This window comes from Schistocerca cancellata, chromosome 2 (genome assembly GCF_023864275.1).
Source record: "Schistocerca cancellata isolate TAMUIC-IGC-003103 chromosome 2, iqSchCanc2.1, whole genome shotgun sequence".
Lineage (NCBI taxonomy): Eukaryota > Metazoa > Arthropoda > Insecta > Orthoptera > Acrididae > Schistocerca > Schistocerca cancellata.
The window spans coordinates 744519723-744533225 of record NC_064627.1 but is presented as its reverse complement, the minus strand read 5'-3'; the positions used below and the strand labels follow the sequence as shown (position 1 = coordinate 744533225).

Sequence of the window (13503 nt, the reverse complement as noted above, 5' to 3'; positions counted from 1 at the left end):
TCTTTCACTTGTTTTGTGTTGTGATTCTAACACTACAGGATGATGCCCTTTTTATATAATGGAGTTCTGTATCAAGCTGGTACAAATAAAGGGAATGTGATTGCAATTCACTTGTGGAATTATCGATAAGTTAATGATAGATTTACAGTGTTGAACTATGAGTTTCTAATGTGTGTTTCTTTGTCGGATATGGCTCCCCATTCCTGATGAGTTTTGCCTCGTTTAGGTATCAAAAATTCTATACAAAAATTATTAGCCTGTATAAGCGTATGTAACTTATACTTCCTCCCTCCTCTATTTAGATTTCTCTCAACTTGTGTCAAGCTTCATGATTTATCACACTATATATCATATTCAAGGAGATTTGATCATGCTGTAAAATATAACCACTAGAAATCTGGCCGCAGTGCTTGAAAACGAAGTCTAGCGTTGCGAAATGCTGGCATAAATCGGTAGTATTAATTTCACGTGCATCTTGCAGCCTTCGAGCGATTGGCATTGGACTTTTTTGGCGCCAGTGTTGAGTGCTTGAAGAATTCAACTAAATTTTACTTCGAGTTGTCAGTGAGTTGTTTTTGTTATTAGCAATGCATCTTTGAGCAAAATGGCGTCAGGTACGGTGTTTGAATCTGCTTACGTAGGGAACATACTGACTCTGAAAGAAAAAATATCGAAAGATAGTAAAATAATCACCCAAAAAGATGGGGTGAGTTTCCGCTTACGGTACCATAAACTTCCGTATTATGTGATGCGTAATTGAAGTGTAGTTGGTACTTGTTTTCCTTGACAGGATGGAAGATTGCTGATTCACTGGGCAGCGTTAGGTGGACATGAGTTGATCGTTAATTATCTATTGGAAAACAATTCCCCTGTCGATCCAGCAGATGAGGTAAGCATCAGTTGTATTTAGTTACATTATTTGTTAATGGGATATCTCGAAGTTGTATAGTTATTTGTTATTAATTTGGATATGACGATTTAAAATTAACGTTATAGTACGGCGACAAGTCTGTTGTTACTATTGTGTGGTTTTCCTTAGTCATATTGAAACTTAAACGTTTAGGACGATAACTTATGCATTAAAGACACTTGTAAGTTTTCTGTTATACTCAGTCATTGTACCGGGCTACGTTACTTACGAGTCTGTCAACTCCTGCAACATTTCTGGAGGAGGTAAGGTGGCACACTTAGACTTCCAAATTGAGACGTACCTCTTGAATGACTTACTCGCTAATAACAGTATTGACCACTGGTGGCAATCAATTGTGTGTGCACTGTTTTAAAAGGCAGGAAAATTATATATATAAGAGGTTTAGTTGATTCTCACATAATCTGTTTGTAGAAAATGCCTTCAAAGAATGCAATTAATGACCTGATAGAAAATGGTATTAGCAAGAACATAATAATGTAGATAGAAATATGAATACAATTCTGTACTAGTTTCCTGGATATTATTTGAAAAATAACATCTGTTTGAAGGGTCGACAGAAGCATCCAATCCCACACGTTGGCTTTGACCCGTGACGTAAGGGTGTTGTCGTGTGTGACGTCATGACGGCGCGGAGTTTGGTTTGAGTGTGGCTGTCTCCAGTTCTGTTTTATCTTATTGTATTTACTTTTCTGATCTGTTCGTTCTATCTCATGAGATTTTTTTTTTAAATTTAAAAACGCTTATTACTTATTTTAATAATCTGTTTCCTCCAATTTCTGTTTTAGTTTATTATATTTATCTTTCTGATCTGTTCGTTCTATCCCGTGAGATTTTTTTTTTTTAAGATAAAAAACACTAATCAGCTACTGAAGCATCTTTATCTTCTATGGGTTGCTGGGGTTACGACCCCTGAGGAGGTGGGTGGGTATTCATGCATGGCTGTCTTCACTTACACGTTGTAGCTACGCAAGGCGTCTAAATTTGTTTATATTTAGTTTGGTTGTGAATTGCCAAAGCCGACAAATGTTATTGCGTAAGAGTGGTATAAATTTTTGTGGCATGTTTTATGGAACTTCCCATGGGACATTGCTTTGTCGAAGACACTGTCGGTATTCCTTTATTTTCTTCTCTTGTACTTCTCTCCTCCTCCTCCTCCTCCTCCTCTTCGCCCCTCCCCCCACTAAACAATCCAACTGTATCTAGCAGCCCTACCCTGTCTCTACCACATTCTCACTACATCTTCCACCACCCATACCCTGCAATCAATCCCCCTTCCCACCTCGGCCTTCTCCTTACACCCAACAGGCATAGATTGCTTCTCCCATCAGTCTCATTTGCTGTACGCAAGACTGACTTCAGCGGCGAGAAACAGTGTGTGGGGGGGGGGGGGTCGATGATAGCGTCCAATCTCACCTGGTTGCTTTGCCCCATGACATAAGGCTGTTGTGGTATGTGACGTCACGACGGCACGGAGTTTAGTTTGTGAGAGTGGCGTGTTTGTAGGTGTCGTTTTGATGATGTAATTGGTGGTGCTCTCTGGTGGTGTGTTTATGTGTAGTGTGTTGGGTGATGTTATTGGTTTAGTTTGCATGTGTGGCGTGTTTATAGGTGGTGTATTGTTGTGGTCAGTGGTTCTCTCTGGTGGTATGTTTATGGGTAGCTTGTTATGTGGCGTATGGGGTTCACTTGTGTGGTAGCATTGCACGTGTGTGGTATCAGTGGTGACTGTGCTTTCAGCGGAATATTTTTCAGTCAGTTAACGATTTTGGTTTTGTTATGTCGACATTATTATAGTTTTTTTCTGTTCTCCGTGTGTGAATTTTGGTAAATTGCTTTGTTTATGTCTTCGGCAGGTATGGATATGACTGACAAGGTCAACAGTTTTGGTTGTCAGCAATGATGGGGATAGTGCGTTGTCTCTAGTAAAATATCTTCAGCTATTCGGCCTGTTGTGTAGTGTTAAATGTGTTGTGAAGAAATGAGTCTTACTAAAGTTCCAGCGTCTCTGACCAGGGACGGCTATATGTGGAGATGTTGTAAGGATAACAGGTCAAGGGAAGTGTTAGATTGCAGTTTTCATTTTCTAGGTGTTTTTCTGTGGTAGGATTAAGTGTGGTGGTGGTGGTGAAAGTTTTGAGATTTATAGTGCGGTATCGGTAGTTGCTGTTGTCCTATATAGGTCAAGGGAAGTGTTCGATTCCAATTTTGATTTTCTAGGTGTTTTTTGTGGCAAGATAAAGTGTGATGGTGGTGAAAGTTTTGAGATTTATAGTGTGGTATCGGCTGTTTGTTGACTTATATAGGTCAAGGGAAGTGATTGATTCCAGTGGATTTTGTGTGTAGTGGAATTTGGGAAGGTTGTGGGGTCTTGTTATTTTAGCGTTTTTTGTCGTTTGGTGTAGTATTGTGTGTTTATATTTAGTTTGTCCCCACCCAAAAACCCCCAATTTCCCACGCTTGTCCCATTAGTTTGATTAGGTTTTTTGTGGAAGGTGGGTGTGGGTTTTTCGATGTATTTTCGTGTTTGTTGTCATGTTTACGCACTGACATCATAGGCGCCATATTGGAGTCGTAATGGATGGTCGTATCTGCCATATTTGCGACGTCATGGGTCAAAGTAGACGGGTGGAATCGGATGCTTCCGTATTTCTGTCTCTCTCTCTCTCTCTCTCTCTCTCTCTCTCTCTGTGTGTGTGTGTGTGTGTGTGTGTGTGTGTGTGTGTGTGTGTGTGTGTGTGTGGGGAAGAAGGTGTATTTTCCAAAAGCTCAAATATACAGCAGTCTTTTTATTGTACTTGTGTGGGAATTATCTCCTCTGTATGGTGAGTAGCACTCTATCATTTTCATAATACTGTTGCTATTCCAGCCTGGATTTTCCATTGTTTTGAAGCTCTCAGTAGCTTACATTATCTAGATGTCCTTAAAACTAGCAATAACAACAAGGGACAATGTATTGAAGGAAGGATACAAGCAGGAAGTAGATCCTATTTTGCAGATTTACAGGTTTAATAAGAATTGTCCAATTAAAAGAACAACAGAATTAAAAATGTACTATGCCCTCGTAAGGGAAGGCTGCAGTACTGAAGAAGCAGGAAGAGGGCTTGTATATTCTTTTTTTCATTGAGTTATTTATATCTACCATGTTGATGACATCATGGGTTATAGTGGGGGGGGGGGGGGAGATTATTCAGAGGTTCATTTTCCTTTCAAGGGCCTGTAAATGAATCTTCAACCTCTCTGTAAAGTCTTACAACTTTTAAGGTGAATAATATGTGTAATTCTACCTCATTGGCTGGCCGGAGTGGCCGTGCAGTTCTAGGCGCTACGGTCTGCAACCGAGCGACCGCTACAGTCGCAGGTTTGAATCCTGCCTCGGGCATGGATGTGTGTGATGACCTTCGGTTAGTTAGGTTTAATTAGTTCTAAGTTCTAGGCGACTGATGATGGCCTCAGAAGTTAAGTCACATAGTGCTCAGAGCCATTTTCTACCTCATTGTTCTCTCTGCCTTTACTCTGGCACCTTGGCAGTTTTTCTGTGTAAGCCACGAACTGTTAATTTCCTTATCCCTCTCCTCCTGCTAGGAACACAAAACTCTTGTTAAGAAAGCTAAAATCTCCATGACTTTTTAGTTCTGACATGCACCTGCCTCAATCTTCAAATTATCAATGAGCTTTCCTGTTTCATTGTAGGATAAATTACTGCTGAGTAATGCAGAGTCTTTTGTCATCGTGAGAAATTCTCATTTTATTTTTTGCTAGTATGTGTGTGTAAATGAGGGGCTACTGTGGGCAGTTTAGCAGTTTGTTAGATATAGTGATAGCATGAGAACTTACAAAATTACTTTTAGGATAATGGCACTATGGTAGACTGTTAGAGGGGGGAGGGGGGGGGGAGAGAGATAGAGAGTTGTGTTTTGATTGTCTCCCTATACATTTCTCTACCTAAGATGTAATAAAGTAAGATGCTACCTCCAAACTCTTCAATATGTGGGGGAGGACACTTCTTGTATAATCAGGGTGTATACGACCTGGGAGATCCTGGAAAAACCCAGGAATTTTTTCATCTGGGAGAAAACCGGGAATTTTTTAGAATTCCGGGAATGTTTCATTGTTTTAGTTTTCAATTGAATTTTTGTGATTTTGATGCGTAAGAACCAATACTCCAACAAAGGATATTACTGTATCCTGCATCTGCAGGATAATACTGCAGCAACAAAACATTAACAAGAGGAAGAAAAAACGAAAATAAAACTTAAGTCGTAAAGGAAATCTGCCATATACAGCAACAAAACATAGTGCTCATACAAGTGTCTGCCAACAGCAAAATGTGTCAAAGGCTTTAGAAAGACTATGCAATAATCCATAACGACAAGTTGCCTCCAATGAGCGTGACGCGACAGCTGTTGACATGAGATTCGTTTGAGCAGTTGCGGGCGGGCTCTTGTGCATGCACGTATGGGTAGTACCTTCTCCCGCTTCTGGCTACGGATGTGTGGCTGGGCGTCACTATCTAGTATTGTCCCGGTTCGGAAATATTGTAGATCAGGGGCTGATGCACAGAGCAGTCTGAGTTGTGGTGGGGAGGTGAGTAGTCTCCATGTGACCTGTGTTTACGTATAGTGATTTTGCTGTTTCCTCTTCATTTATTACTCTCACATAAAATGAAAACAAAACGGATTTCTGTGACTGGGAGCTATCAAATGAATTAAAATACGTTCGCATAATTACGGAAGGCTAAAATATGTTATTATTTTCAAGTTTTATTTCCACCTCTCTGACAGTCAAGCATTAATCACCTTGCAGAACAATGAAGTTAAAGAGATTTGGCTTTTATTAATCTTTTGCGCTGAGCCAGTCAATTTATTTGAAACGAAGTGTTTAGTTTCACACTGTTGGCTAGTTTCAACTGTTCTCTGCATTTCGGTACACGTTTTCCATCTTTTTGCTCGCACGGCATTATGCCATAATAAAGAACCAAACATGAGATAATACAGTACTGATACTCAAGAAAATTTACATCCTAATCTGGACATACGAATGTGCGCTGTAAGCCCAGTTATGCATTTTAGTGTGGTTCACGAAATTCCGATGAACTTGAAGTGTCCTCTGATGTCTTGTTTCTTTTGTGACATAGTGCAAGATGTTTTAATGTTTTACACATATGAACATACAGGCTTCCTGTGTTATCGTAGCTGCGCAAGAATGGTGGCGCCTGTTATCCGGCACTCTCTGGGAAATGCTGAAATGAATCAGTTTCTAACAGATCACGGAAAGCGTTAATTTCAAAGTAAATTTCTTTTACACAAGATGAACTATATGCGAGAATGTACGAATTTCTTATATCACAGAGTGTTTGACTCTCAATTAAAAAATAAACTCTTTGAGGACGACCATCTAGAAGAATTTCGAGCCCAGAAGATCAGACATTTATGTCATTATTAAAAATTTTACTGGCACATTTATGTGATATATCTTAAAGTGTAACACGTGCAAGAAAGATCAACATTATATGTGGAAGCGTAGCTTCTCTTTGCAGCTTATTAATCTTAGAGACTATGATTATATGTGAAACCTCTGTTTTTCTAGTAGCAACACTATGAATATTAATTTAAACCATCAGCTTTTCTTATTTGTGTGTTTGTGGTACTTAAGAGTGACCTTGTTATTGGCTGACTACATCACGTGTCCTATGCTGTCATCAGCTGGCGAGATCACGTGACATGAGCTATGACTGGCTTACAAAAGCGCATCGCAATCTCGATTTCAATGCCTTGGAAAGTAACGTCATGTTTGGTGGAATTCAAATTTATATCTTCGTAACACGAAAATATGCAGTGTACATGTTGCTGCTGCACATCAAAGATCTTTCCAAAACGTGTTTTTTTCCCCGAGTTTGGTTTTTTAAAGCGCCGGGAAATTCTATGTCGGCATATAAAACCATAAATATTCAAAAGACTGATGACTGATATGTTTTACAGTGCCGAGGAAAAGTATACTCTCACATAACACGGGGAAAATGAATTTTCACCTCGGAGAAAGTGTATTTTCAACTGAGAAATCCGGAAATTATTTCCTTGTCCATGTATACACCCTGATAATGAGCTCTACCCCACCCCTCTTTTCTGTTCCAATTATTAATGGTTCGCAGTAAGAATGATTGTCGGTAAGCTTCCACATGAGCTCAAGTGTGTCTAGTTTTACCTTCTTTTCATGAGATATAATGTGCGAGTCAAAAAGGACCACAACTTTGGAATGATTTAGAAATTTAGTTAGATAACTTACAGAATGGGTAGATGTGTTATTCTGTAGCAGACCACCTCAAGTCACTTGTGCAGTGGCAGCGTAGATTCGATTTTTCAGGTTGGCTAAATTGTTTGGTGTGGCGTGAACATACACACAGTGTTTAATGAAACCTCAGAGAAAGGAATCCGCTGGTGTCTTGTTTGGGGAGCAAGGTGGCCATGCAATTGGCCCTTCACAGCCAATACACTGACCTTTACGCCGAACAGTTGTTGTAGAGTTTGTTTCATGAAACCTAACCACACATCTAGAAAACACTGCACCGGTGAAAGTAGCACATTTTAACTGTGCACCACACTCGTGCTCCAGGTGGCAGAACGGGGTACTGATGTGCTACATGAATCAAACTTTATGATGTTGTATGCTACAAAATGACACATCCTCTGATTCTGTAAGTTATCACAATAAATTTTCACATCATTCCAAAGCAGTAAAGTCCTTGTTGACTCTTGGAACTTTAACAGTAAACAACACCGTGATGCCTCTCGTGCAGCACCTGCCATTGGAGTTGGCTGAGCATATGTGTGATGCTTTCACATTTACTTAATGAACTTGTAAGGAAACACTCTTGTGTTCTTTGGATCTTCCCTGTTTCCTCTATCAATCTTATCTGGTATTGATCCCAGAGTAATGAGCAATATTGAAGTATTGGTCAAACAAGACTTTTTAAAGCTACTCCGTATATGGGTGACTACTGTGGATTCTTTCAACAAATTTTTCTGGTATCCGCCTTACTTGCAAGTAGTTTGTTTGGTCGTTTCACATTAAATCTCTCCACACTCATATTCCTTGATTGCATTTTATATAGTGAAAATTAATGACCTGGTAACACTCCCTTGGGGTGTATCTGAAATTACTTCGCGTCTGTTGATTTCTCTCTATTGAGAATTACACAATGTGTTTGCTAGAAACTCTTCTCTCCAATCACACAGCTTGTCTGATAGTACATATGCTCATATTTTGTTCACAATGTGGCAGTGGGGAACTATCAAATGTGTTCTGAATGTCAAGCAACACAGCATCAATGTGGGTGCCAGTACTTACTGCTTTGGGATCTCATGGATGAAGAGAGTGGGATGGCTTACACACAATTGTTGGTTTTGGAACCCATGTTGATTGCTACAGAGGAGATTTTTGGTCTCCAGAAGTGCCATTTGGAAACATAAAACATGCTCCAGAATTCTACAAATGACCAAACTCAGAAACATATACCTATAGTTTTGTGCATCTGTTCAGCTAACAGTCTTGAAAACAGGAATGACCTGCACTCTTTTTTCCAATACTAAGAACACTTCACACATCCAATGACCTACAGTACGCTGCTTCTAGAAGGGGAGCAATTTCTTTCAAATACTGTTTATGGAATTTTATTGGTATCCCGTGAATAGAGTACTTTTTCCTGTTTTTAGTGATTTCAGTTTTTTATTCCATCCTGTGGTCACTTATTTCTCTATCCTCAGATGAATTCACAATTGCAGGTAATGAATACCATCAGCTGTAGAATGGAATGACAATGAAAATTTGTGCCGGTCCAGGACTTGAACCCGGATGTCCTGCTTATTGTGAGCGGTCACCTTACCATTTGGCTATCCGTGCATGACTCACGGCCAGAGCCAAACTTCCATATGTTGTCAACTATGATGTTGTATGCTACAAAATGACACATCCTCTGATTCTGTACGTTATCACAGTAAATTTGCACATCATTCCAAAGCCAGGAAGTTTAATATCAGTGCACACTCTGCTGCAGATTGAAAATTTCATTCTGGAAGCATCCTCCATGTCTCTGCAATATCCTTTCTTCCAGGAGTGCTAGTTTTGCAAGCTACGCAGGAAAGCTTCTGTGAAGTTTGGAAGATACGAGACAAGGTACTGGCAGAATTAAAGCTGTGAGGACAGGTTGTGAGTTGTACTTGGGTATCTCAGATGGTAGAGCACTTGCCTGGTTCGGTACACAGTTCTAAACTGCCAGGAAGTCACATGTGGCCCTCTTTGTGTGTTTATAGCTTTTAAGTTCGTTATCAAGCACAGCTGCCTGTCAGCCTGGCGTTGGCCAGCCTGCTTCTGGGTCTTGGCTGCTCTTGTCAAACCTTATATGGTCTTGGCTCCTCTCGCCACACCTTAAGACCTCGTTGTTGTCTTCTTTCTTATTAACAGTTGCCCATTTTGTTATTAATAATGTATTTCAGACTTGTAACAACATTGTGAAAAGTTGCATATAGTGGAGATGCTGAGTCGCAGATAGGCACAACAAAAAGACTGTCACAAATATAGCTTTCAGCCAGTAAGGCCTTCATCAAAATTAGATCTCACGCGCGCGCGCGCACACACACACACACACACACACACACACACACACACACACACACACACACACACACGACTGCAGTCTCAGGCATCTGAGCCCACACTCTTCAGACATGGCTTTTCTCATGGGTGTAAAACCTCCCCCTCGAGTAAAAGTGGTGTTGCTCTTCAGAGTAGTGTCAGTTGTGAATTTTTTTATTTACATTTGACAAAATTACATTGCAGAACTTCATTTTATCACATTCCTTTGACATAATTGCTTTTTTAACTTTGAAACACATTTTATACATCGATATTAACACACTGACAGTAGTACACTGACATTAATACATTGACATTTTAACATTTCGTTTCACATAAGACACATTATCAAGGTGCATTTTAATGGGTATATTTATTTCATACATTTTTCTTGAAAGTAAACAATTACATTACAACATTAAGTTTTAGAAATTTCTTTTAATCTTGATGTCTATTTCTAAATGAATTTGGATCGACTTGGTCTTTTGCACTCCATTTGTAAGTTACTACTTCTTCGGCCTCTCTATTGAGAGATCTCTTAGCTAGACTAATTTCTGGACGTTGATTCATGATGGTTGTTCGTACTCGTATCTTTCCACAACAGTCAGTAGCATCAAAGTCCATAGACTTCTGAGACATTCTTTACATTTGCAATGCTTGCAACAACACGTTAATATATCTAATATGATTGTTTAACGCTAACACGTGTAATAATTGTATAATGTGAGAGATATCTGGAGTGTTTATCTTCCTGCATGTCAGCAATTTATTGGAGGTCATCCAACCTACTCCCTGTAACTTTTAAATCATCCAGTTGGGTTACTAAGTATTCTGATCATTAACCTAAGTTTAGCACAGTAATGTTTCTTTTCTCTTCTTTTCATTTACAATACAACAGTAAAATTCTAAACTTATTTGCAGTGTTACATCTTTCTTTGTAGTATTATTACGAACTACTCTACCTGTATGAATACCCTGGTTCTGTAATGTTTACACTTACTGTGAAAACTTATTTTGCCTCTACCTTTTGTTAGTAAATCCTTTGGTGCTTCTTTCCACATAAAACTGTTTGTCCTCCTTCCTTCAGGGCTACAAATAATCATTCATCACTGTTTAGATGTGTCCAAATGCTGTGATTCACTGAGGCTATCCCTGTCATACAATCTCCAGGAATTGCTCTTACTGGTTGCAGTAATTTTGCTTCGTGCCCTTCGTGATCAAAGGTTGATGATAATTCAAAGGTCTGTCGACACATATGCCTGTTTTTGCTCAGTTCTGTTCCCATTGAAAGTTTTGCATATTGCCTTTGGACTCGTCAGCCAAAATTCTTTTTCTGGCTGTATAAAAATGTATTTCCCTTTCATTTGAGGGGTTTCTCTAGGCAATGGAAGTACTCTATACTAGTTAAAAACATTGTTAGCAATTAACGGGATATTAATGACGTGCCCAAATGTACTACCAGAGATAAAAGCTTAAATCAATTTTTCGTAATAATAAATAACCAGATGAGTCAGCAAGAGAAACATGAAATTTAGCATCTTTTAGTTCATCATGCATCAAGCTTAAGTATTTTACAATCTGTGCAGAATTGATTATGTGAGGCTGCAGTATCCCCTTGTATCATCATTTATTGCATTAACAGGCCTTTGAGACCTACAACAGAAGAATTATAGGAAAAAAAATTGCAAGCACAGAAAACCCCAATAAAAGGAATGAGAGAGAAGAGGTATTTACAGCATACGGCACATCATCTTTTTCGGTCCCTAGCATCATCCTCCACAGCTGCTGGTTCCCCTTCTTGAACGATAATCGTCACTTGATGTGGCCAAACTATAGTAGTCGCCTCTGTCCCAATACTCGTTCAGTGTGTTGCTTTCCAGACCTCTGGTACAGGTTTTCTTTCTTTCTTTCTTATTTCCCATTTACCTTCCATGTTATTGTAGAAAGGTCCATAGATCTTCCGAAGTACCTTTCTTTCAAATGCACATGTTGAATCTTCTGTTGTCGCTGATGTCGCCCAAGTTTCCCAACTCTATAAAAGTACTGGCCTCACCAGTGTCATGTACAGACGGACTTTGAGCTTCTAAATATCAGATGAGATTTAAAAAGATAGTTCAGGCTAAAGAACATGCGATTAACACTTGTTATGCGTTGATGTACTTCTTTCGTCACTTCTATTTTGTTGGTTAATATTGAGCCCAGGTACTTGACCTCTTCAACTCGTTCGAAGGTATGCCCGTCTACAACAATGGAAGGAGGGAGAACTCGACGATGTGATACTGAAAGATATTTAGTTTTGTCCTCGTTCACGTCCAACCCAATTTCCTTTGCATTTTGGAGGGATGAGCACACATTTGCTCTAGAGTGCTGCCAAGGATCACAACGTCATCAGCAAATTCCAGAATTGTCTGCTCCCCCCATCTTCATTTCCCTGGTTCAGCAATTGTAATGGCTTACTTTTTCCAAGGCCAAGTTGTGAATAATATTGGCGCCAATGAATCTCCTTGTCTCGGTCCATTTTGTATAGTGAAAGATGGTGACAGTTGGTTGCCAAAACGTACTGTAGAAGTTGACTGGGAGTAGCAAGCTGCAATTACACGAATGTATTTTGATGGGATGCCAAGTTCCTCTAATGTTTCCCATAATGTGACACAGTCAGTGCTGTCATAAGCTTGCCGAAAATTGATGTAGATGAGGTGTAGTTCCTGATTGAACTCATAGAATTTTTCTATCAGCTGCCTCAAAGTAAATATGTGGTCAATGGTAGACCGTCCGGGGATGAACCCACATTGATATGTGCCTGCAATTCCTTCAGTCAGTGGCTTCATTCGGTTTAGCAGCAGAGTTGTAAAGACTTTGTATCCAATTTCAAGAAGTGAAATTCGTCCATAGTTGGATACTTGGGTAGCATCACCTGTCTTGTAGATGGGACCTATAATTGATCCCTTCCATTCTTCAGGAATTATTTCTGTTGCCCAGATGGTGGATATTAATTGTTTCACTGCGTCCATCAGTGGTTGTCCTCCCAAGTGAAGCATCTCAGCTGTGGTACCACTACCTCCTGGGGCCTTGTTGTTCTTGAGTAGTTTTAGGGCAACACTGATTTCTGCCTCTGATGGTTCAGGGACTTCTACTCTATCAAAATGGACTCCCGTATGGGTGACCAAAATGGACTCTCGTATGGGTTGTCACCGTCAGTGGAATGTCCCGATTCAATAGGTTCTCATAATGTTGTTTAAATAGGTTTTCTTGCTCTTCTGGCAGTACCACTTCACCAGTCTCATCCTTTAGAACCAATGTATGTTGTCGGTAGACACATCTGGCAAATCTTGAGGCCAGGAAAAATGAGCGTGATGACTTTGCTTCTTCTACTACTTCAAACCGTCTTTTATGGTGTTTCCGTTTCTTCTTTCTCATGAATTTGCCCGTGTTATGCCACGCTTCACAGTAGGCTACCCTTGCTTCTTCTGAGAGTTTTTCTAACTACTGTGTCCTCTTCACTGTTCTCGCCCCAAGAGATTCTTTACATTCTCCATCGAACCAAGGTTTACTTCTGTGTTGTGGATGACAAGCAAGTTCTCCTCCTGTGCTCTGTAACACTGCATTCCTCAACACCAACCATATGTCTTCCATGTTGATAAGGTTCTCCGATATTGCAAGGTTTTCTGCAATTTTATCTTGATAGCGTTGTCTCACTTCTACATCTTCCAACTTATCCTTGTCAAAGCGGGCCATCTTTTCACGATTTCTTTGCCACTTGGTAGATAGTTTCAGGTGTAGTTTGACTACCACCAAGAAGTGATCGGAATTCATATCTACCCCGCGGAAGAATCACACTACTATGGTGATCTCGGTCAACAAGAACATGGTTGATCTGGTTCATCATACTTCCATCTGGGGATATCCAGGTAACTTTATGTACTATTTTGTGGGGAAAGTATGTG

The 13503-nt window shown here is 39.8% G+C and overlaps 1 protein-coding gene across 1 annotated transcript in view; it reads left to right on the top strand.

Annotated features, from left to right (window-relative positions):
- The first annotated feature begins 553 nt into the window (after positions 1 to 553).
- LOC126162553 (26S proteasome non-ATPase regulatory subunit 10-like) overlaps positions 554 to 13503 on the top strand; it is a 69610-nt gene continuing 56660 nt past the window's right edge. Inside the window, exons 1-2 of the mRNA XM_049919136.1 lie at positions 554 to 706; positions 791 to 889. Of these exons, the coding sequence (XP_049775093.1) occupies positions 605 to 706; positions 791 to 889 (201 nt within the window). The 5' untranslated portion in view covers positions 554 to 604. The remainder of the gene's footprint in view (positions 707 to 790; positions 890 to 13503) is intronic.